A 26,525-nucleotide genomic window follows, 5' to 3' on the forward strand; every position below is an offset into this window, starting at 1 on the left:
GATATATGTATTGTCATACTGTCCTTCAGAGAGTTTAATCCCTTCTAATCCAATAGGAGAAACATTGTCGTTAATTTTAATATTTGTAGATCACTAGGAAGGTTCAGTATCTTTGATTATTTATCTTCATTTTTGAATCGTCGATTCAGAGCCTTTGTTAATCTTCCACCTGTTACACTGTGGGAGCATCCTATATAGCAAAGCTTTTAAAACTATACAACATAAGCTGCAAATATTTTTTCCCACTTTACTTTTTGTCTCTGTTTGTGGTGTCTATTACTAGCAGAGATTTCACATTTTATGTAACTAAACTGGACAATTTTTACCTTTATGGTACCATGCCTGGGAGAGTCTTTCCTATATAAAGATTACAAATATTTTCTTCTATTGCTTTTGTAGTAAAATCATTTTCTCTTAAAAACTGTAATCCATCTGGAATCTGGTTTTGTTTTTGTTTTTTGGTATGGCTTCAGGGAAGGATCTGTTTTCCCAAACAGACGGTCAGTTGTCCCAATGATCACTTATTAAATAACTGTTCCCCCACAGAGTTGACAAATCACCTTATATGTATGACTTTTGGGGGACTATACTGTGTTCCACTGATACCTTTGTTTATTCTTGAACTAATACCCCACTGTTTTAACCATTAGTTTTTTGGCATATTTTGAGGTCTATAGGGAAAGTCTCTTTTCATAAATGGCTATAATAATGTAACAGAATCCACAAAAAATTAACTATAGCAAAATAACCGCTCTCCACCAATTTTGCAAAACCAATTTTCTGCTAGGTTAGATGTAAATTATTTATCTTCAGCTGGTGCCTGGTGAGAGGGTGAGCAGAGGAAGAATCCATGCAAGTTTATACATTTTGAAATATATCATTAAGGTACAATAAGCTCAATTATCAAACAAATTATAAGACTCATTTGCCCTATTTTCCCTCAATTTCTTCTTAATTTCTCTATCAAAGAAAAAGTGGAAAGGGAGAGGTTCATACTTTTGGCTCCACAGTCTTTACTATTTTTTATTTTGTTCTTCAGGAAGATCATTTTTGTATCCTCAAATGCTAGGTGAAAAATTAGAAAGGATCATTCCCCAAACTCTGATCTGCTTCCTTAATTTTTCAGCAATTGCAACACTGGTCTTTAGCTCTTTCAATAAATTATTACAGAGCACCATCTAGGTACAAGGAATTGTGTTAGATCCACTATTAAATGACAGTGTCTAAACTCAACCTCAATTCGGCATGTATCTTGCAACAAAGTCTTCTTGAACCACCAGATTAGGCTAATGGCCTCTTCTCTCTGCTCATAATACTGTCCATACCACTATCCTGGCCCTTACTGAAGGTGAGGATAGGGTTGTATTCATGTTGTTTCTGTAGCACAGTGCCTGGTAGATGCTGTAGGAAAATTAATGTGGTGGAGGTATACAAAATGAATTGGAAGGAGGAGAATCTGAAGGCAGGAGGTGAGTTGAAGAGCTACTGCATTAACTTAGGCAGGAAATAATAAAAGTCTGAACTACTGTGGTGGCTGAGGAAATGAAAAGGAAGGAAAGGAAGGAAAATGAGAAATATGAGCACATGATATAAAGCTAAGTTTAATTAGACATGCATTTCTCACAAGTATTAAGCATGCATATAAAACAGGGAAAGGTCTTACCTAGAAAGTCTTTCATGCTAGAGAAAGGAAAAGACAAAACAAAAACAAAACCAGCATTAGCAAGGGACTGATAATTATTATTTCCATTTATAAATGCACTTTTCAAATCAGATGTCTCAACTTCACAGGTGGAGATATGGGTGCAATTTAAGAAAAGCAATTCAATGACTGCGCAAAAGGCTACTTAAGCTAGTCTTCCGTGACTCAGTAGATTTGAGACTTTGGGTAAAAAGCATCTTTTTTAACTGGAAGTCAGCAAACTGTAAAATGATCAAAAACTGCACCCCCACCCTTATCCACCACCCAACTAACAAACCATGCTTGTGCTCTAGGAGGTACTGATTTTCTGTGCGGTATTTAGCCTCTCTGGATCTCAATATCCATTCTATTAACTCTGTTCACAAACCCCCAACCCTGCCCTGAGTGAATACTGTAATCTACAAATATTAAAACTCAGGACAGTTCCTCGCTTTATCCTAGACCTCTGGTGAAAGGTGAGCAAGAGAGTGCAGGGAACGATTAAGTCCCATTCCTAGTCCCTAGGATGGTGGTTAGAAAATGAAAAGAATAAGAAAGTACTTTGAGGTCTCAGAAGAAAGGAGTTTTGTAGATGCAAACTGTAAGCTTGGTTATCTATTGATGGTCTATCTATGGTTGTAAAAACAAACAACAAAAAATGATTATGTCGATATTTTATATTTTAAAAAATCAGAGATGACCATTACCCTCTTATTTCCACTTTTTTTTTTTTTAAAGAAACTCAGGCAAATAAAAACTCAGTTGATTTGAATGTATTTACTTACTTTCTCTTTGGAGATACTGAAGAACAACAAAGTCCTCAAGGACACACAAAAAATGGGAGAAACAAGGGCCCAATAATCTACAGAACAAATAATAAATCCTTTGACTACTGAGGAGTCGCTCAATGACACTGCTTTGTTGAAGAAGCATTAAATGGTCCCTGGAAGCCACTGGTTTGTCAACCAACACAACACGACAGCACAATATATACTACCCCCTAAAGCTGTCCAAAAGTGTTTGCTGAAAGGAATTCTCTCTCTAAACCACAAGTATATTCATCAGAATTCTTTTGTGGACTTTTTCAAAATGTACATATCCCAAAATCAACACCAGAGACTCTCTTTCCCTAGGTCTAGAGTAGGGCCTTCTTACATGTATTTTTTTTTTAAAGATTTTATTTATTTATTTGACAGAGACACAGCGAGAGAGGGAACATAAGCAGGGGGAGTGGGAGAGGGAGAAGCAGGCTTCCCGCTGAGCAGGGAGCCCGATGTGGGACTCGATCCCAGGACCCTGGGATCATGCCCTGAGCCGAAGGCAGACGCTTAATGACTGAGCCACCCAGGCGCCCCATTACATGTATTTTTTAAAAGTCCCCCAGGTGATTCTGTGGTACAGCCCTGGTCAAGCACCACTGGACTAAACAAAGGCTTTTTAATGTGAGGATGTGTCCCACTGGAGATGGGGAAGCCAGTAAGAAAAGTATATAGTGCCTCTTTAGCATTATCATACACTTGGGAGTTGTAGTGTCCTAAAACTTACGAATCTGGAATTGAGGAATTTCCCTGTCTCACATTTATAACTGATCTTCAGGAAGAGTCATATGCCTAGCCCACACTATCAATGACTACTTTATCAACATTAACTAAGGTTGTTTCTCTTACTTGAATCCTATTTTGGAACAAAGAAACTAAATTTTAATCACCTCTCGAGAATTACTTAATGTATAAACACGTTTCAAGTCTACTCAAGTGAAAACTGAGATGCTAGACTGTTGGCGATGCCCACTCACCAGCTTAGTGATAAGATCCAGCCTTTAAGGCATCTGGGTGAATTCAAATTCATATCCCAGGAAAACTGTAAACTGACATGGCAAAGATTCATGAATTAAGAATGAACTCCATACCAGCAAATGTTAAGGATCTAGTGAATTTAAGAACCTACTGCGTGCAAAGCCCTGCAGAAGAGGCACCAAGGAAGAATACACAGGGTAAGCTGCGTGAGTCAGGAGAGCACCATGAACATAATCAACAAGCTTGTCTGAAGCAAGGGAAGGAACACATGTGAGTAAGTGCTAAGGAGGTAAGGGTGGTAATCAGTGGGCTCCAACTACAAAGGCTTCCTAAAAGTCATGAATTTTGAGAAGAGAAGGTTAGAGAAATACAAAGACATACATCCATACATTTAAAAAAGACATGTTGTTATGGGCGGGGGGTTCCTTACCGGTGATCCATGCACTTATTCCCAGTTACATCCTCAGTGCCAGAACACGATGGGTGCTCAGTGAAGACTCACTGAACTAAACTGTTAATGTTTCTGGGTAAGAGTGTGACATCCTTGGCTGGACCTGAGCACTAACTGTTGCTTTGACATCTTCTAGCTATGTGACCTTGTGCAAGTTACCAGCTACTCTTATGGTAAAAATTAAATGTGATACTTATGAGGAAGTATATTCTTAAAATGTCAGCTTCCTCTCCTGCCCTGCCCCCCTCCCCCATTCCCTTTATGGTTGTAAAAATACTATATTGGCTGCTGATGTCAGAGTAGTTAAGTTAACTTAGGACCTTTGATTCAGGGAATTGAGCTCACAGACAACCAAATGAAACAATTTAACAGTTTAGGAAACCATTTACTTTCTCTTGCTACTTAGGCAAAGCTGCCTTTTTCAAACTTCACTGTCCATATGGGAGAACCGTTCTCTCCCCACACCCCGCCCTTGGGAGAACTATTCTTGTCAGTCTCTCCAAAGACAGAACTGCCACACCATCTCTTAGTTATGGAAAAGGACCCATATATAATCAAACTGCTCTGCCTTGTGCCTTCTTTTGCTTCCTCCTAACTGAAATAGAAGTCTACCCTGCATGGTATTCACTGACTGAGACCTGATTCATTTACTGACAAATCACTTTATCTATTGACTTTGTTATTCCTAAAATGTGGGACCTCACTTGAAAATGCTTTAGTTTCCTCTTTGTAAATATCTAATTTGGTGGGTAAGATTTTAGCTACATTTTCAGCTTTAAGTTCAGCCAGCCCTGTAGACTCTGACAGTTGCCTCTATAGTGAAGAAACAGTGTTTCTCTTCACTAAGACAAGGAAATTGGAATTTTACCAGGTATCAGTTTTAGCCATTATATAGATATCAAAGCACGCTAATCATTTCCACTGATTTATTCCTATAAGAATGACATATAATTAACCTTTTTCATTTAGGACAGTCTGGAAACACTATGAAGCTATTTATATCCTGTTGTCACCCCCAAGAAAGTTCTCAGACAGATATGTGACAGTATAGTATGGCTGGATATGCCGTACGGCGGCCACGGAGGAGGTTGACATAAAATTTAAACACTTAAAAACAAAAAAATAGGTTAGAGCTACCAAGCAGCAATTGGGTTCCTGGATATGAAAAGGTAGATTCCACAGGGTTTTCTAGAGGCCTAAACAAATCTCTCCACAGATGACAGCACGCAGAGGAAGGTAATGCTAAGGGTGCTCAAACCTGGGCAAGCTATACCAGTTCTTGTCCCTACAGGCATACTTGCAGATGTTTCCCACAGACCGCCAAGTAGGAAGCTGATGAATGACACCGATTTCTGCCTGCCAGGAGCAACTAAAAGCAAGTATCACAGTCTGCTGTTTATCATTTTTTTAAGGCATGTTAAGATTTGTGTTATCAATTGGTTTTGGGGTGAACTTTAATAAAAAAGTATCTAGGTGATGAGTGATCCGGTAGACATGAGGGGAGACGATGTGCCTAGATCCAGATATCCGAGAAAGCAGGACTTCCAAGTTAGTCCTTGATCGTTCCTCACTACTTCTGACACTCCCTCCCCCCACCCTGCCCACCGCCTTGCTTTTACCTAACTTTTGGAGCTCTCTGGACTTCTTGGGGCTTTTTTTTTTTTTTAATTATAGCTTTCAAGGGCTACCTTAGCTATGTCCTGGGAAGGTCAACCCAACCAATTAGAGGACAGCATATAAACCTCATGAACCAAGATGTGGGTATAGTAGAGGTAGCATATTACCATAACACAGTATCATTTCAAAGAAGGACGACAACAGGGATTTCTAAAGGCGCTGGTGTTCTCATTGTAATAGAAATTAGCTTAAGAGGAGTGCTCCTATAGGCCTGAAAGGCAAGCCAGCTCCTATAGGGCTGAAAGTATATAGGACATGGGGTACCTGGGTGGCTCAGTTGGTTAAGCGGCTGACTCTTTATCTCAGGGTTGTGAGGCTGAGCCCCATGTTGGACTCCGCAGTGGGTGTGGAGCCTGCTTAAGATTCTCTCTCTCCCTCTCCCCTGCCTCCCCCCAAACAACAACAACAACAACAACAACAACAATAAAACATATACAGGATTTAGGGCACAATTTCCCAGCTTCTGATAAAAAACCTTTTCAGATTATACTTCCTCATTTTTTCACTAGTGGAATACCTCTAGAAACTACTGTTTTGCTTGGCTTCTTGATATTCTAGATAATCTGGTATTTGATGAAAAAACACTGGTTAGACTTAGGGAGAGAAAAGTTTGGTTTCTTGGGTCAAAGGAGCAGAGCTGCTGAATTGGTAGAGGCTTAACTTCAATTTTCCCTTTTCATCCTGCTATCGATCAAACTAAGCATACTTCACTGTTATCCTGACACTGCTTCTCATTCTAAAAAGCTGCCTGCCATCCCTGCAGGGAGACTACTGAGTGAATGCGGAGAGAGGGAGACAAGATAGAGTGGGAGTTTGCCTAAGTGGTCTCAGGGGAACAGCAAGCCAGGAAGTGACATCATAAAAGGCAAGCAGAACACAGGCTAGGGAAATGAACACTGAAGGTTTTCCAAGAGAAGATTCTAAGAAGTCAGCCTAGTGGGCAGCAAATAAGGAGAAGCCCTACAACAGAGGGCTCAGGGACCCCAGCCAAATCTAGGATCTTCTGGAAGCTAGGAATGTGAGTTCCTCTTACCGTTGTTCTGGCAATAGCCCTATCTTTCTCTGCTGGGTCTCTCTTTTATTTATTTGTATTTTTTAAAAAAGATCTTTATTTATTTATTTATTTTTATTTTTATTGTCTTTTATTTTTTTATGAGAGAGAGAGAGAGAGCAAAGGGAGGAGCAGAGGGAGAGGGACAAGCAGACTGCGGACTGAGCACAGAGCCCAACGCGGACCTTGATCTCAGGACCCTGAGATCATGACCTGAGGCGAAAATCAGGAGTCCGATGATTAACCACCTGATCCACCCAGGCGCCCCCTGGGCTCTCACTTTTAAAAACAGAACAGTTACTTTTATTCTACTCCTTCAATAGGGTCTGAAGAGCTTACCTGTACATGATGACATCAAATATTTTAGAGAAGGCATGAGTATTCTACCCTATTTGCAGGTTAACACACACACGTATTATGTTACATGCTCTAGTCAGGAAGTTGGAGAAGGAACTTCTCTAAGTGTTTTAGTTAAAGATCGTTCCTCTACCTTTTACTGAAGACAAATGAATGATGGCCATTAAGGCGACTCTTCGGTGTGTCTGAACTAGATAAAAAGCATTCATAGAAGGAATTACTTTCACAGCTTTTACGGCCCAACTGGGGGCACTAGGTACTGTGAATGAGAGCCTGGAGGGGAAGAGACTAAAAGCTGTTCAGAAACCAGTATGAACACAGAAAACAGAGATAAAAAGAATGATTAGCTAGTTAGGCCATAGTTTTAAAAAGTGCTCCAAAACCAAGAAGCAGGCTCTCTCCTTTCATGCCTCTTGAAATTCTCCCATAATAATCTCATTGGTTGGGACCTGTTTCTAATAAAAGAACAGAGTGAAGATCGTCATTAATTTAGATGGCAATCCTGGAAAGGGACAGGAACCAGGCCGGTTTTGATTTGTGAAATGTGTAGGGTTCTCAAAACACCAGAAACTGGCTTAGAAAAATCCCCACAAAAGCTTTTAACTTAAAAGTTATCAGGAGTTCAGGACGGCACGTAATTAAAACCAAACTCCTTTGTCCAAGTTTAAAATAAAATTGTGGCTCTGGAAAGCTGGGCCCAAGGGAAAGGAATGAGACCAAGTCACATGTCTATTGCCAAGACTGAACGGGGTTTAACTTATGTTCCTTTGGAGTTAGGGCCTGACCCCACAGTGATGGGAAAAAATCTCCTATTTACATTTCCCCTGAAAGGGACTAAGCAGAAAGAACATTTTATATCATGTTTTTGTGCACTAGCTGAGCCAGGGGAAACAATTTGAGCTATTCTGGGATGGCCCACAGAGAACCAGCCTTTCCCTTCAGTGTTCTCAGATTAATGATTGGGGATGAACAGGTCAATGATGGGAGTGTGGCTGCAAGCAACACGGACCTTTCCGATCTGGAGGGCCACTGCAAATCTACTCATTATCGGAGCTAACTGACAATAATATAATTCTATAACTTCTTGAGTTTAAGAATCATTCTCGTTTCCTACTTATGTCTGAGAGAGACGAAGGTTTCCCAGCTTTCTGCCTTAAGGGAAGAATACCTTTACAACTCAAACAGATGGGACTCTTGAGAAAGTGAAAGGAGAGGCTACTGGTCTAGCTTTGAAAGGGATCTTTCTGAGTCTATACTGTTCTAGTAATATACTTGGGGATCCTGCACAATTTGGAAAAATACACAGGGGTGGAATAAAAACTTAAGATTTACGTAAGGTGTGACAGTAGAGGATAGTGATGATGAGGTCTCTATCAGGTTTTTTTCTCCACATCTAAAAAATTAGTATTTCCTCAATATCATAAAAAATTTCAATTGCATTTTCTATTGCTGCCGTGACAAATCATAATAAAATGTAGTGGCTTAAAACATCCATTTATTATTTCACAGTTTTGGCAGGTCAGAAGTCTAGCACAGCTCTACTGGGTTCCCTGCTCATGTTCTCACTGGGCAGAAATCAAGGTGTCTGCTGGCTGGGCTCCTATCCGGAGGCTCTGGGGGAAGAATCTGCTTTTAAGACCATTCAGGGTGTTGGCAGAATCCAGTTTCTTGTGGCTGTAGGTCTTCGATCGCCACTTCCTTGCTGGCTGTCAGCTGGTGGCTGCTCACTGCTCCTCGAGGTGCCCACATTCCTTCCCACACGGCCCCTTCCATCTTCAAGCCAACAACAGCACACCAAGTCCTTTTCATCTTCACTTTTCTCTGGTTTCCCCTCTGTCATCAGCCAAGAAAGCTCTCTGCTTTTAAGGGGTCATCTGATTAGATCAAGCCCACCCAGAAAAATCTCCCTGTCTTAAGGGGAATTGTGCCACATAACATAATCAGAGGGGAACTATCTCATCATATTTCTGGGCTCTGGAGATTAGGCCAGGACATCACGGGGGAGCCATTTTAGAGTCCCAACTACCACAAGGATCCCTCTTTATTTATTTAATGTATTTTTATTTTTAAAAAAGATTTTATTTATTTATTTGACACAGAGAGAGAGACAGCGAGAGAGGGAACACAAGCGGGGGGGGTGGGAGAGGGAGAGCAGACTTCCTGCAGAGCAGGGAGCCCGATGCAGGGCTCGACCCCAGGACCCTGGGATCATGACCTGAGCCGTAGGCAGACGCCTAACCTACTGAGCCACCCAGGCGCCCCTATAACATAAATATTTCTGAGAAGTATCATTGTCAGATTGTCACTATCCAGTCAATTTAATATTGTATGTAGAATTGAGATGATGTAATGCCACCTCACATTATCCTAGACATCTCACTATCTTTTAAAAGATAAATCATTGTTTGTTAAATTATAGAACTAGACCTCTTTTTTGTATCTATACATCATGCTACCTGAATATTGGAATTTTACAGTTCTTATTTTCTATGCAGGCCTGTACCTTTTCTTTGTGGATATTCCTAGCTACTGAAGAATTTCTCAATTTTTTAGAACTCACAAATCACACTTACTATAGAAGGAAATGTATACATATACTAAGACCTCCCTAAAATATCCAAGGCAAGCCATTTTATATTTAAGATAACTCATAAACTGTTATGAACCATGAATATATCTGCAGGCTCAGGCACATTCTCTGTCCAACCTTTCACATGCTGCACACCACAGATGAGGAAAATGACCAATGAGAATAAGTAGCTCTAAAACTTGTGACTCTAACAGGTGGGTCACATTTCTCACATTTAACACATATTTTTACTTTCCAAAGAGCTCAGAGTTTTAGGTCCTCACTGCTGTGCCCAGACACCTGAAACTATGGTAGCACATGAAATACACTCAGAGAATTCAAAAGAGCAAGGCTTAGTGAACACATGAGTAAAGAAGTCTAATCATCTCTTCCCCCCTCCCTCCCCAAATACTGTTAGGTACTGCATATAAGAAGTCATACATTTAGAAGTCTAAGTCAGCTTCCAGATCTCATCCCACTCCTCTGTTAAGGCTTTTCAGTAGAGGGCCGCCCGAGTGGTTCAGTCGGTTAAGCATTAAGCGTCTGCCTTTGGCTCAGGTCATGATCCCAGGACCCCCGGTCAGGCTCCCTGCTCAGTGGGGAGTCTGCTTCTCCCTCTGCCCCCCACCCTGGCTTGCACTCGCTCTCTCTCTCTCTCAAATAAATTAATCTTTTTTTAAAAAAAACACTCTTCAATAGATGCTATTACTAACCACCACTAACACCTCTTTTAGGCATTAAGTTCTCCATTCCCAAAGCCTGGGAAAAGATGGATTTTTTTTTTTTTTTTTACATGGTAAATGTCATTGTATAACAGCCTGCTTGGGCAGCAGTTATTTTAAATTTGGACTAGGCTATGAATCAAAACCTTTGCAAAGGGGTTAGTGAGGCTCTCCAGACCTCACATTTCAAGAGGAAATACTTGGGAACCTAAATAACATAAGGTAAACCATTTTACTTCTAAGTAGGTCCCACAGAAGGTCAGGGACTCCCTCTGCTCTTAGCCTCTTCTCTTTCTGTCCCCACAGAGGCCAAAATATTAACTTACATATTTTAGAGCTATAGATGCACTAGGAAACTGCAATAAACAGGTATCTGAATTGTCCTGGGAAGACCTATGGTTGGCCTTCAATCCAGAAATAGGGTTTTCTAGTGTGTGGCCTTTGACTCCTTTCCAGGTGGCCAAATGGGATAGGAACAGAGAGATCAGATCTTAATTAGGCAACAGTGTTCATTCCTTGTATTTATATTAAATGCCTTTGTGTGCCCAGCTCTGTCAGTGATACTTAGAGGAATAAAATAGATAAGTGCAGAATCTAAGACATGGTTCTCTGATGTCAAAGAGCTCCTCTTTGGGGAGGAAAGATAAGCATATCCATAAAACAATGAGGCAGTGATGCAAGAAAGGGATCAAACACTAGACTTTCTGCTACATACAGCAAATAAAAAAGCAGAAAAGAGAGCGACCAATACTGACTAGAGATCTTCAGCAAGGCTTCATGGAAAGAACAGGCCTAACGGGTTCATCAGTCTGGAGTTTGAAACTAGGCGGTCATGAAGAATGATACTATCATGAGTGACTTGTAAGAAGTCTGGCACAAGTTGGGACCTTGTTAGGGCCACAGTTATTTAACTTCTCTCTGCCTCAGTGTTCTCATCAGTAAAGTAGGGGAAATGGTACCCAGTGTATAATGTTATCAAAAACACTAAATGAGAAAATAAATGTAAGTGCTTGGGACTGTACCTGGCATATAGCAAATGTTCTATAAACGTTAGGTATTGATATTACTACAGTTTTCTCTGTTTTTCTATTCTCTCTCCCATTCCTCTTTGGTCCTTTGGCTCTGCCAATGCTTGCTGGCTGCAAGAATAATAAGCTCAAACAAATTCCTTGGCACTCAAGTAAAGGGTTTTGATTATTGTAGATTTTGATAATCCAGTCTAATTCCTACTTACCCTTTCTAACCTACAGACGTTTAAGGTCATTATTTTACTTTCTGGATAGTTATACTCTCTCCCAGATAACCAACCATATGAAGTTAATAAACACAAAGGTATAAAAACTCCTATATGAAAATGTTTTCATAATGAGCCATAAAGGTTAAAGTCCAGACACACTTTTAGTATCTTTATCTAATCATTGCATTGGTAGAACTCCCTGCATTGTGTAACCAAAGACTGGCTGTGATGAGAACTAATCCCCCAGTTGTGGATAACTGCCACTCACTGCATAATAAACAGGTTAAGAAGAGAAAAAGGGCTAAAAAAGAACAAAAGGCAGATGAAAGCCAACTCCAATTGCTTCCCTTGGGTCTTCTGATGATAATTAGTTGTCTGTTCACACAAATATTATGATTGAGATAGAGAAGTAAAAAACAATGCTGAATAAGTTGGGAGCTTTTTCAAATTTGAAAAACCACCCCAGCTCGCATAGCTGATTATATACAGAAAATAAAACTAGAACCCTAAACTGATGACCTAAATTTCTGGATTCTTTGGGAACTAAAGCTTATCACTGTAACATAGTTGACTACAATACCTCCAAACAAACAAACAATATATAAGACCTTTTGCTTTCTGCGCAGTTAACTGAATAGGAAAAATGATGGGAAGAAGCCACACGTTGTTACTACCTGCCCCACCCCAAGGTTTTATTCTCAGCTCTTTCCTTATGCTACATCTACTCCTCAGACAAGCTCACCACTCCCATGACTTAGTCATAAATATCAATGTTTTCAGCCCATAATTTTCTCCTGAGCTTTAGACCAAATTTTTCCTGGATATCACTACCTGAATGTTCCAAACCTCTAACTCAACATACCCAAAAGTGAAATCATTTCCCCCACTTCATGCCCTTTTTTTTCCCTCCTGCATATGCCAACTAAGTTTTGTCAAGCCATCTTCTACTGAGTCACCTAGACCAGAGACCTGGGAGTCATCCTTGACTCTGCCCTCTCACAGGTTCGTCCTTACCCCCATTCTATCAATTCCCAGTTCTTGTCAATTTTGCCTTCTAAATAGCTGAATGCTTCTTTGTTCTGCCTGGAGAATGTCTCTGTTCAGGCCCTTATCCTTTCTCACCTGGAGTATAGCATTCGGGTCAATGGACTTAACCTCCAGACCCTCCCTCTACAATCCAACCTCCAGAGATGCCAGAAATATCTCTCAAATAAGCAATTCTGATCACAGCAACTTTACTTCAACTTTTTAATCCTTTATCCTACAGGATAACTCCCCAAATCCTCAGAATGACATACTAAGCCCCATATGACCTGGCTCTTGCTATGTCTCCAGTTTCACTTCCTATTATACTGCTAAATATATCTTTTGTTCTAGCCACACTGATCTGCAGCTCTCAAAATAATCCTATACTTTCTCATATATTTTTTCCCACTTTTGTAATATAATTTCCTCCTTCTTTGACCACCGATCTTCTATTGGTCTCTTATTAAGCATCTGGCATTTACACTTGACTGATCTCCTAAAACAAAAAACACCCTGGACTTGATTTTCTTTTTTATCTCCCCAGTTAGACTGTCAGTTCCTTGAAGGCAGGGACTATATCCATCATTTCTGAATTCCAGTGTCCAGGATAGGGCCTATTGCATAGCAGATGCTCAAGGAATGTTAATGGTGGGAAGATTCAAAATAGAGTAGGTGGCCTTGATAAACATTTATCATGGAACCAGAAAATTGTGGACAGCCAAGGATAGGACATGGCTTGCATTTCTGTGTTGTCATGGAAACTCCACGAAAGGAACTGATGCCTTCAAAACTCCCAGTCTCTCTGGTTGAAAAACCATGACTTCAGATGCCATCTCATCCAGCTTTATGTAGAACATGGGTTAACTAGTCCACTATCTATCTAAGATTCCAAATGGGGGAACTGCTTTTGTTTCTACAGGTTCTACTACTCTTGCTTAGGAGATTCCTTGGGTTATAGAATTACTGCTATTGACTTTTCTTGAGTGGAATTAAAAAAGAAAACAGATACGCTAGTGGTTTTCATTAGGAAGAAAAAGTGGTTAATAGATTGCACCATTAATTAGCCTTATTCACCTAGACAAATGTTTCTCATTCCGTGACAATGGATTATAAAGCAAAGCAAAAAATGAATTCCAGATTGGTAGTGCCCACATGCAGTATGAGAGGTAGAAAGGATAAGATAATACGCTAAAGAACTGTTTGGTGTTTGCCACAGGAGAACAGAAAGGACATGCAAAGAATGACTGTCAATACTGACAGTCTGGGAGGCTAAGAGGAAGAGCGGAGCCTGTTAACCTGAGCGGCCACACAGACAAGGTCTTGTGAAAGCAGCAATCCTTTATCACTCACTTGTTCATCAAATGTTCTCTGATTAGTTTGTAGAGCTGGTTATAAAACAAAAGTTGGTTAATTGTTCCCTTTATTGATATTAATGGCTGGGGTGAAAAACCTTACGAAAAATCTCCATATTTTCAGCTGAGATATAAATCCTGAAGGAATAGCAATCCAGATTAAATGGGAAATGCTACTGACCTTGTTTTATAGATGCAGGTCCAATCCTATTGTAAAAACCAACCAATTCAATGAAAATCTGTCTAATTAAGAGATTCCCAGAGTTCAGCTGATGACCTACTTACTTCAAGACTATTCAATATAATAAATATCAACTAAGCCCTACAATGTGGGCATTCTTTAGTATTTTATCATCTTTGGATAGACCTGTATTGAAAAATGTTTTGTTAAATTAGCAAATAATAATTTGAGAGCACTGACAAATGATTACCTGGCTCTTGTTTTCAAGGTGATTTAGACCTGCTAAACCATCTAAATTGACTAATTTCTAAGTTAAAAGAATTAATATACTTGAGACCCGATAATATAAACAGTGAGTAAAAAACAAGAACTAGAAGTGTCTAATGTATTTGTAGTTCAGAATTATTTTTTTTCAGCGTTAGAAAATTACATCAAAAGGAAGTTTTTCTACTAATTGTGTGAACCCAGCACCTCATGTAGTTGCTTCAGAGTGTGAGAACAGAGGCTAAGCCTTCAAATTCTCATACATAAATACCTGGTATGGTTTCCATTAGAAATTTGAGTGAACTGGGGTACCAGGGTGGCTTAGACGGTTAAGTGTCTGACTTTGGCTCAGGTCATGATCCCAGGGTCCTGGGATTGAGCCCCTTGTGGAGGCCTGCTTGGAGTCCTGTGGCAGGCTCTGAGCTCATCGGGGAGTCTGCTCCTCCCTCTCCCTTTGCCCCCCACCCCTGCTTATGCACGCATGCGTGCGCGCTTGCTCTCTCTAATAAATAAATAATAATCTTAAAAAAAAGAGAAGAAAGTAATCTGATTGAATCTGGAAGCTGTTTTGCTTTCCCTGAGTAAAAAAATCAGAGATGAGTAGATCTGTTACTCAGGGAGCTCCACGAATTTTAGAGACAAAAGAGATGTTGGACTAGTGTGAATCTACTGTGAAAGCCAAAAGACTTGTTTAAAATTATTTCACTATTCAGGGTCAACAGAGACCAAAACAGCAAATACTAAGAGCATACCACTTAGAATAATCATTTTATTTTTTAAAAAAGATTTTATCTGGGACGCCTGGGTGGCTCAGTTGGTTAAGCGGCTGCCTTTGGCCCAGGTCAGGATCCCAAGGTCCTGGGATTGAGTCCCACATCGGGCTCCTTGCTCAGCAGGGAGCCTGCTTCTCCCTCTCTCTCCCTCTGCTTGTGCTCTGTCAAATACATAAAAATCTTAAAAAAATAAAAATAAAAAAGATTTTATTTATTTATTTGAGAGAGAGAGAGTGAGCGAGAGAGAGAGAGTGCACACAAGCAGGGGGAGCGGCAGAGGGAGAAGGGAGAAGCAGACACCCCGCCAAGCAGGGAGCCTGACATGGAGCTCGATCCCAGGACCCTGGAATCCTGACCTGAGCCAAAGGCAGATGCCTAGCAGACTGAGCCACCCAGGCGCCCCAGAATAGCCACTTTAGTGGAGGATCGGGGGGTGCGGATACTAAAAGAATGGATGATGAATATTTTCCTTATGGAAAGAGAGGGGTGTATTTTTAAAGATTTTATTTATTTATTTGACAGAGAGAGAGAGACGATGAGAGCGGGAACACAAGCAGGAGGAGTGGGAGAGGGAGAAGCAGGCTTCCCGCTGAGCAGGGAGCCCGATGCGGGGCTCCATCCCAGGACCCCGGGATCATGACCTGAGCCAAAGGCAGACGCTTAACGACTGAGCCACCCAGGTGCCCCAAGAGGGGTATATTTTTAAAAACGTTTAACAGTGTAATTTTGTGTTCAGAGAATGAAAAATACTATTTTTGACATACAAACTAGAGAAAGTAAAATCTGAGCTGGTAAGACATACTATTCCCTATATAAGTGATTTTTCATTAGGGAGGGTGCTAGCTGTACAATCTCTAGGCCAGCATTACATTTTTATATTATTAAGAAGGGCCCTAGTTTACTGAGTACAGAAACATTGAATTATGTAACGTTAAAAGTATCAGAAGCTGTTGAGAGTTGAAAAGTAAAGGTCTGATAAGATAGTTTCAGTTTTCCAGGACTGATAAATCATCCTGCTGTTTGTTTTCTCAAGTTAAAAATTATACCTGTTTGAGTTACAGTTTAGTTTGCCCACACTGCTTCTTGAACATCTGGCTAAGAGCAAGGTGTCCAAAATATGCTCCCCATGTGAATAGCCTTTATTTAAAAATTCCCTTTGAGAGCATTTTCCTTATATGGAACCATTTAATATTTAGCCTCTTTACCAACAGTAAGAAGAAAATTAAATATTTATACACTGGCTCAAAATTTCAATCATTTGTTTTGAAGAATGTTGGCTTCAGAGGCTACACCTCTTTGTGCAACTTTTAGCAGAAAACCGAATGTGCACAAGTTTGCATGAGGAGAGAGAAAGAGGTGTTCTGATTGTAACTCTGAGATGCACACAGACATGTCCCAGCATCTTTACTCAAGTATTTCTGCCTCTGAAATATGAAGACCTGTAGCCCATAAGGTCTCAGGCTCTGTGGGATCCACGGTTTCATATGCTCTGACTAGGATTTGAGAATCAGGCATGGGAGATTCAGCAGAGCCTGTCAATTCCCTCTGTTGGTCTGTAGACACTGCCTTCCTCCTGCCTGCAATTTCAGTTTCCTGAAATCAAAGTTGCCTGAACTTTGGATTCCCACAGCTACCCAAGCTTCTAACTGTCATCTTTGACCCTAGAATGTCCTTAACCTTCCAGTGTATTTGGTATGGAATCACTGTTGTGGATAAATATGGGTTTTGGAGCCAGAGATACCAGGCTCTGCTGCTTACTAGCTGAGTGATGTGGGTAAGCCACTTCTCTTCCATGTATCTCGGTTTCCTCATAGGTAAAATGGTGATAGCAACACCCACTTTCCAGGGTAGCTGGGGGTTAAATGAGGTAATGCAGGTGAAGCAGCAGCCAGTTAAATAACCGGGCATCAGAAGGCATATGAGCGCAACACTGCCACCACATACGGAGTGAGAAGAGGGACGGTCATAGCATTCAAAACCATCTGTGGGGTGCCTGGGTGGCTCAGTCGGTTAAGCGGCTGCCTTAGGCTCAGGTCATGATCCCGGGTCCTGGGATCGAGCCCCACGTCGGGCTCCCTGCTCGGCAAGGGAGCCTGCTTCTCCCTCCCCCTCTGCCTGCCTCTCTGCCTACTTGTGCTCTCTGTCAAATAAATAAATAAAAATCTTAAAAAAAAAAAACAGTTTGTAAGCAGCACCCTAATTAGTTAGGACATGAGAGGAAACTAGGCTACAGGGGAATCTTAACAGATAGATCTTAGTTTTATAACCCATTCAGAGTGTCAACAGCCTCCAAATTAGTCTTGCATATCTTTCACTCTCTCAGATAGTAAAGGCACAAGCAATATAATAGAACATGAATGATATACAAAAATCAACTCTTTAAAGTAGAGCCTAAGGCTATGCGGACCTGGAAGTTGGTTACAGTCAGTGGATGCTATTATGGGAATCCACAGCCACTGACCACTAAAATTGGGAAGCAGTCTCTTATTAAGGCCATCCATGTGCTGGTTTCCTGTAATCCAAATTTTCAAATTCTCTCCCACAATGACCTCTGTCTAAAAAGTCAGGGATGGGGGGATGATGGAATGAGGGTGGAAAGGGGGGATGACAGCCATTAGGACTGTGACAAGAAGAAAGTAGTACTTAACTGTAAAGAAGAAATGGGCTTCAAACAGAAAGGGAAAAGGCGTGTGTGTCACTAAACAGATTTTGTTGAATGCTCATGAGGTATCACACATTGCTCCGGGAACTGTGGTTACAGTAGTGAACAAATGTTAACAATGGGCTCTTTACACTAAAGATACTGCTGAGTTTGATAAGAGGGACGGGAGCAAAGGGAAACACTACTGAACTAAAAGTGCTCCATTTTGTGGACCTCAATTGGGAGCCACCAAAAAGTACCCAACAGCTGCTGAGGGGGAAGCACTCTGTGGCTGCGGCTGCTTTTTTTTTTTTTTTAATAAGTATATGTTTACAGTCCCTTTTATTTTTAATAATTAATTAATTGAGAGAGAGAGGGAGACAGACAGGGAGGGAGAGTGTGCACGTGTGAACAGGGCAGGGCACAGGGAGAAGGAGAGAGAATCCCAAGCAGGCTTCATGCTCAGTACGGAGCCCAACGCAGGGCTCGATCCCACGACCCTGAGCTGAAACCTGAAGTGGACACTCAACCGACTGAGCCACCCTGGTGCCCCACACTCTACGGCTCCTTAGAAAAGAAAGGCAGCAGCCTATGAAACTCTCCTGGAACTCAACAATGGTGACATATACACTGGAGCCTCTCAGTCCTTTCACCAAAAGAAGTCATGAATGAAATAGCTTTATAACAAAATCCTTTTGGTATTCTGGTGACTAAACATCCCTAGCTGATGTCCTAGACCAACATGTCACATAGCAAACGCCACTCCATGATAATTTATCCCATGAGAAAGACACTGAAAATGAATATAAAATAACTCAGAAATGCAGTAGTCAATTCAGGTTTCTTGCAGATTCTTCCCCCACAGTTCCCCAAATAAGGAAGCTATGACCATCATATTTGCTATTCTGTACATACAGTAGAGCACAATCTTGTTCCCTAAGAAGGAACTGCTACCTTGCCTACTACCTAATATGCCCATCGGGGCTTCCATCGCTTGCTATTGGTAGCAGTCCTTGCTTGTGTCAGTTTCTTACAGAGGAAGACACTAAATCAGATGCAAATCGCTTCTACAGAAACATACACTCGAGAAAAAAACTCAAGTGGATCTGCTTAGGATATTACAAACACTTCCATACAGCTGGTTGTCAATAGCTAGGAGTTCTTTCTCTGAGTTTATAAGCATGGAACTTCCTGATGGTGACCGAGGAGTAGGAAAGACTCTGAGTGTCCATAACTACTTGCTCATTTCATTTTTTCTCGCTATCACTCAACGGACACATAAAACAGGCAAGGGCATACTCTTTCTCACATACACTCCTGCACAAACGTTCATGAGGAACTTCCACATAACTGAAGTTTAATGTATATAGTTTCATGGCCATTTGGGAGATTTTTCTCTAGAAACATAGTACTGACCCACCAAAAAACCAAAACAAAACAAAAAAAAAAACAGGAAAGGGAGCAACTAAAAATAGCCACAGAAATTAAGAAACGCCTGTAAGATATAAAGACAAGGACTCTAAAATCTTACAACTGACAGTTAAAAGCTAAGACAGAAATTGTAGTCTGACATATTTAAGTCTGCTTTTACTTAAGACTACAGTAAGTATTATGAACCATAACCTCCTGCAGAAAAGCTAACAGGGTCTTTACTTTCAAATTTTCTTTTTTCCTCTACCAATTCCCATATGCTCTGAAATGCCTTTGCTCCAAACCTGACTCCCCAAGTTACATACACATTCTCCACCTTTGACACAACTATGAACATACGTAAATAAAATGCTGCTTACTCGGAGTGTCTTGGCAGTCGGGGAGGGAGATGCTGGGGGAGAATCAGACTGAGATTTCCTATTCCGAGTGAATTCTTTACTTCGGGTATATAAAGAGGACATGGTTCCTCAGGAGGTAGATAGACACTCAACCACTGGATTCTTCAGGCAAAGTTGGGAAACTGCCCTTGCAGGTTACCCTCACAGAATCTCTCCTTTTGACTTGATGCAAGAAGACTTTGGAGAGAACTAAATAAAGGATAAAAGCCACCCTGTAAATTATAGTCTTGCACTCTGAACCAGTCCACAGTTAAACAGAATCTGAGAGGCGTGTTCCATCAATATTTTCAGTCCAGCTTCAACCACAAGTGCTCGGGACTGGTAGCTTACGATGGAGGGTATTGTGCTGAGCCACACCTTTTATGCCTAGATCGAGTCCTTGATTCTCCCAAAAGGACACTTCTTAGTGAGACTTGCTCCCCAATAAAACCTGAGTCTAGTTTCCCGATGACACTGGATTAAATCCCAGAGGAAAGACGACTTTGGATCCCGCCGGAGACGAGCCTGGGACGAACTACCGTCACTTTATCCAGAGGGAAGAAACAGAAATCCTCTGGAAATCATGCTGTCTTTCCTTAGCTTGACTCCACTGGGCTGGAAGGGGTTTAGAACTGCTGTGATAAATTCAGGTTAAACAACTTAAAAAAACAAAAAACAAAAACAAAAAAATACAAATAAGGAACCAAGAGTTTATGAGAAGGAAGCCATCTGAGGAAGTGAAGTTTCCCTAAGTCCTCCCAGACGAAGCTGCTTTTACATACAAACACTCACAGTCATACACACATCTTTTCCCCTCCCCTCTTCTATTTTCTGACATTCCAAATCCCTATTCGCTCAGCGAGGAATGCTGGAGAAGAGCCAAGGGCAAAGATTCACTTTCAACTCAGAATTCGGGTTGCCACTTGCAGGAGGAAAAGAAAGCCTGCCAGCTTCTAGGAATAAAGGGAGGCTCTTCGGGGACATGCTCAGGGGCAAAACCCACCAAACCTTCTGGTATCCACTGCTTCAGTTAGAGTAATAAGCAGCAGTTTCAACGGCTGAATTTCTCTGAACCGTTCGCTAAATATGAGAATGGGGACTTTTCAACTTCTGGATCTATTAAGTAACAAAGCCCTGACAGACACATCAGTCAAAGCACCTTCAGGCCCTTTATGTTCCACTTGAATGACAGGTCATTCCTGCCGCACCACAAGGAAGCCCAGCAAATTGAAACGTTGGCCCACTGCAGAGGAATCTCTCTGTACATTAGAGACTTTAACGGCTGAGTCTCTGAGTATACAGCTTACCAGAGTTTTCTAAAATGCCATAATCAGGGAAGAACAAGATGGGAAAGGGGTACAGGTAAGGGGAAAAGGGTCAGAAATGAAGAAAGAAAGCAGAGACAGGAGCGGAAATGCAAGACGACAGGACTGAATAACCCACAGGGACAATTAAGAGTTAAAAAGAAAGGAATTTATTTGCTTGGTGTTGAAGGTTTTTGGATTTGGCCTTGAAACATCTCAAATTTAATCTTTTGCACTCTGTTGTCATCACTACCCTATCCAACATTTCTAGGCCAAATGCTTTCTAAGCCAATGAGTTTAGCCCCAAAGTAACAACTCACTTCTCTCTGAGCTCTTGGAAACTCTATCCTGCCCTTCCTTTTCCTACACGAAATTTATACTTTTTCCTTCAAATCGTCCCAGCATGCCACTCTTTTTTCCCCTAATTATCTTGACATCTTCTTTATTTTTACGACCTATTTTGTGAAATTAAATGAAGGGAAGTGATCAGCTACTTGGGGGTTGGTCTGAGGGATACCGGTTGACAAGGGTTTATTAAGAGGTCTTACTTCATTCCCAATCTAAAAAACTTAAGAAGACCGATCAATTCCACCACAATTAATCCAGTGTCATCGGGAAACTAGACTCAGGTTTTATTGGGGAGCAAGTCTCACAGAACTATACTGTGTCTGAAAGGCCAATTATTTTGGGAATTCGGATTTATGAATCTTATGTTTTAGATCCTACTTATATAGTTAATCTCATCTGGTAAGAGTGAGTTTTTCTTTATTAGATCTTTTCACTCAGAAAAGAAACATTGACGGGGCGCCTGGGTGGCTCAGTCGGTTAAGCGTCTGCCTTCAGCTCAGGTCATGATCCCAGGGTCCTGGGATCGAGCCCCACATCGGGCTCCCTGCTCCGCAGGAAGCCTGCTTCTCCCTCTCCCACTCCCCCTGCTTGTCTTCCCTCTCTCGCTGTGTCTCTCTCTGTCAAATAAATAAATAAATAAATAAATAAATAAATAAATAAATAAATAAATAAATAAATAAAAATCTTTAAAAAAGAAAAGAAAAGAAATATGGACGTAAACCTAAACAGTAACGTTCCCATAGCAAGCACGATTGTCTAGGGAAGGATTAGGAGGGATACTTTTTCACTCTCCAGAATGAAAGTCACCAGGGTACATTATTCCTCAAAGACATGGCAAGAACAAGTATGATCAGTCGGTTCCCTGACCTGTTTCTGTAAGATTTATACAGCGATTTCATTACTCACTGGCAACTGAAGAGGAAATGTAAAAGTCTACTACTCCCAACTATTATTCTTGTCTATTTTTGCTTCTTTTTTATACCTACTTCTAGGTAGTGGTAAACTTTTTTATATTTTAAAGTGTTTTGGGGCACGAGGGTGGCTCAGTCGGTTGGGCATCTGCCTTCGGCTTGGGTCGTGATCCCAGAGTCCTGGGCTTGAGCCCCGCATCGGGCTCCCGACTCAGTTGAGAGCCTGCTTCTCCCTCTGCCTCAGCCCCCCACCCCCTGCTTGTACTCTCTCGCTCATTCTGTCTCTCAAATAAATAAATAAAATCTTAGGAAAAAAAAGTGTTTTAACATACATTATCTCATCTGATCCTCTCAATACCAAGAGGCAGTAACCTAGTCTAATTAGGGGACTGGCTTTATACAGGGCGGTTGAGCAAATAAACAAACATATTGAGGGTAATGGGAGCTAGGTTTCTCCATGCTGGAGAAGGCAGGTATAAATAAGAAAATAGGGAAACCTAGGATAAACCTTGTGATACTCAGGATCAAAGGTATCAGTGTGAACTAGTGATTTTCAATATATACAGACATAAATAACTAAAGATGTAAGAATGTGCGTGTGCACGTGTGTCTAAGTAAAGCATCTATATATGTATTTCCTAGCTCTGTGCACTGAGAGACGTGGGAAGAGCAACACTCCAGCAGCATTTTGCACACCTAGTGCCCAGACCATTGCTTCTATGTGCCACTGTCCATTAAAAGGAACAGGGCTCCCTGGAGAAATAACTAATTCCAGAGTTGGGGCAGGGATAGAAAACAAACCTTGGTCTCTTGTGTCAGAAAGTAAGGAAGCACTTTAACAATAATGGGAACATGACAAAAGGACATGGAGACCTGCTTAAAAAGCCAAACCTGAAACAATCTGAGCATCAAAATAAATAATGATAGTGAAAAGTTATAACCCATAGAACAAAATAGGAACCCATGAGCACACATTAATATAAATGAATGAAAAAAAGAAACAAGAGAAAGTTCTTCCTTACAATAAAATGCCTACTAATAAAAGTAGAAGGAGTAATGAAATCAGAAAAATCACTACTTGGCAAACATCAACATAAAATCAATCCAAGAAAGGAACATTAGTGGATACCAAAGCTAGTAGATAAAAATAGGATGAGGAACTGGATTTTACATAATCTCAAAAGTATTGCCTCATAAAATACTTATTAATCACAAACGAGGAAAAGGAAGCTTTACTGTGGAGAAACCTAGCAGATATTATCTTAATCAAGTGATCAAAGCTCAACACTACTAGTAGTGGGACAAACTGTTAAGGCACAACGAGAAGAGCAAAGGATCACTTCTGCGACACTAAAAAATGCATAAATTGGGCACCTGGGTGGCTCAGTTGGTTAAGCGACTGCCTTCGGCTCAGGTCATGATCCTGGAGTCCCGGGATCGAGTCCCACATCGGGCTCCCTGCTCAGCAGGGAGTCTGCTTCTCCCTCTGACCCTCTTCCCTCTCGTGCTCTCTATCTCTCATTCTCTCTCTCTCAAATAAATAAATAAAATCTTTAAAAAATAAATAAAAAATGCATAAATTGGGTATACTTATGAGTAAACACTGGGCCCAAACTGAGGGACATACATGACAGGCCTGTTATCTTAAAAAATACCAAGGTCAGGGCGCCTGGGTGGCTCAGTCAGTTAAGCCTCTGCCTTCAGCTCACGTCATGATCCCAGGGCCCTGGGATCGAGCCCCTGCATCACGCTCCCCACTAAGCAGGGAGCCTGCTTCTCTCTCTCTCCCTGCTTGTGTACTTTCTCTGTCAAATAAATAAATAAAATATTAAAACAAAACAAAACAAAACAAAAACAAACAACCCAAGGTCACAAAAGGCAAGGAAAGACCAAACTAGAGACACATGAGAATCAGGTTTAATGTGTGATCCTGTACCGGATCCTTCTGCTACAAAGAACATTATTGGGACAACCGGTGAAATTTGAATGTGGCCTCTGGGTGAAAACTATACAAGGGTCTTTGTACTATTCTTTTTTTTTTTTTTAGATTTTATTTATTTGAGAGAGAGTGAGCATGAGTGGGGGGAGGGACAGAGGGACAAGTAGACTCCTGGCTGAGCAGGGAGCCCAACACAGGGCTCCATCCCAGGACCCTGAGATCATGACCTGAGCTGAAATCAGATGCTTAATCGACCGAGCCAACCAGGCACCCCTGTACTATTCTTAAAATATTTCTGTAAGTTTGAAATTGTTTCAAAATAAAAAGTTAAAAAAACTCACCCAGTTCTTTCATATTACAAGGGTGGGAAATGGGGGCAAATGAGGTAACTTCTTTTAACCCCAAATATCTTTCAAAAGACAGTCTCTCATTACAGATATAATTAAGATTTTGTGTTCACCAAAGAATTGTTTTTTTAATGGCAGTAAGCAATCACTTGGGCTAAAGGCACAATGAACTAAGATTCATTAGGTGGTCATGAATCAATTTAGTGGTTCACAACCAGGTCAATAAAAAGTGAAACAGAATAGCAAATGTCAGAGTACATTACACAGAGAGTAAGGGTATGCTTTCATGGAACCGTTGTTTCTGTTAGAACACATCTATATACTGGGTCACAGTGTAAAATGCATTTCTTACTGTGAGTCATGGTCAAAAAAGTTTGAAAGCAAAGAACAAAGAGCTAGTACAAGTCCTTCTCTGGGGAGAAGAGAAAGAGTAGTTTCTACTTGGCATGAGAGGAGGATAGTTTTCTCATCCCTGAATTATCAAACTGGCAGAAGATATGTGCTCTCAACTAAATCTGACCCAATATTATATTGCTTGATCAGTAAAATCTGAAAATACTACAAAAAGTCCCTACTTACTATGCAAAATTTTCTTTTTTGGTGGGATTTGGTGGACAAACACCAAAGAATGATTTTCTTATGGTTGATTAAATTCCCAGAATCATCTCTAGTGTCTAACTGTCAGAGTTTCACCATACAAACAAACTACCCGAATGCACCCTGCAAATCCTTTGTTGGTCTGAGGCATGAATGGAGATTCCTTGAATGTCACTAAAGGGCTTTAACTAGAGGAACCAGTACACCACGACTGTCGACTGTCGACTGTTGACTGTTGACTCTCGTCTCAAAAAGGCATGTTTGGAATTCCAACTCTTTTTTTTTTCTTTTTCCCTAGTTGAAGAACATGGTTCTCCCTTTCCCCCAATAAACCAATACTCAAGATCAGCAGTGTCCATTACCCTATGAAGAGGAAAACTGTAGTTAGAATTTGTAAGCATATTACATTTTGGGTATCAAACATGGTATTATTAAGTTCACAGAAAAAAAAAATTTAGATACTCTGCTTGCTGTATTTGCTATTCCATACAGACTAGGAGCCTGCAGAAGGGGTCCTGATATTTATCCAGGATAGATGAAAACATTTTCTTAAAAACTTCATCTGGTAAAGATTCTGAATAGGGCAAGGATTAAGAGTATATAAGGACAGGAAGAAGGGGCCGGTCTTCCAGCGACAGCGACGCAAGATGGCAGCCATCACGGGCTCGGACAATTTCTGAAAACCGAATATACAGCCTTAAAATAGAATGTGGACCTAAATACCCAGAAGCACCCCCCTTTGTAAGATTTGTAACAAAAATTAATATGAATGGAGTTAATAGTTCTAATGGAGTGGTGGACCCAAGAGCCATATCAGTGCTAGCAAAATGGCAGAATTCATATAGCATCAAAGTTGTCCTGCAAGAGCTCCGGCGCCTAATGATGTCTAAAGAAAACATGAAACTCCCTCAGCCGCCTGAAGGACAGTGTTACAGCAATTAATCAAAAAGAGAAACCACAGGCCCTCCCCCCTCCCCCCCATTCGATTTAAGCAGTCATTTTCCACAGTAGTACATTTTCTAGATATGTCTTGTAGACCTCAAAGTACTGGAAAGGAAGCCCCCATTCAAAGGCAATTTATCTTACGATACTGTAAACGATACTAATTTTTTGTCCATTTGAAATATATAAGTTGTGCTATAACAACAACAACAACAAAAGAGTATATAAGGACAGACAGAATGTGAAGACACAGGTGAAACAAAAGCCAGCTAGAAAGAACATAATTTGCTCTTTGGTTCAGAGCCAAACTAATTTTTCAAAATTCCTGAGGGCAGAGTATACAAATATAAGGGGATGTGCGTGCATATGAAGGGGGTGGGTATACCTGCAAAATGATATATCAACTATGAACAACTACTAAAAATAAACCTCATAATTCTATTAGATTGTAAAACCCATAGAAGCTTTATTTTATCATCCTATAAATCACAGAAAATCTAATCTCTTGGAATTAATTACTTTTAAAATTAAAATGATCTCAGAGGGGTTTC

The 26,525-nt window shown here is 40.7% G+C and overlaps 1 protein-coding gene and 1 pseudogene across 2 annotated transcripts in view; one reads left to right on the forward strand and one right to left on the reverse strand.

The window, feature by feature from the left end:
• The window catches only part of PPP1R12B (protein phosphatase 1 regulatory subunit 12B), a 217,146-nt gene that overhangs the window by 25,287 nt on the left and 165,334 nt on the right, over positions 1 to 26,525 (reverse strand). For both annotated transcript variants that reach the window (XM_028120208.2, XM_028120207.2), the window contains one exon: positions 1,664 to 1,680. In XM_028120208.2, coding sequence (XP_027976009.1) covers positions 1,664 to 1,680 — 17 coding nt within the window. The remainder of the gene's footprint in view (positions 1 to 1,663; positions 1,681 to 26,525) is intronic.
• On the forward strand, positions 3,554 to 26,028 carry LOC114221966 (ubiquitin-conjugating enzyme E2 variant 1 pseudogene; annotated as a pseudogene).

This window comes from Eumetopias jubatus, unplaced genomic scaffold, assembly GCF_037043125.1.
Source record: "Eumetopias jubatus isolate StellerSeaLion01/CBP00866 unplaced genomic scaffold, mEumJub1_p1.0 scaffold_12, whole genome shotgun sequence".
Lineage (NCBI taxonomy): Eukaryota > Metazoa > Chordata > Mammalia > Carnivora > Otariidae > Eumetopias > Eumetopias jubatus.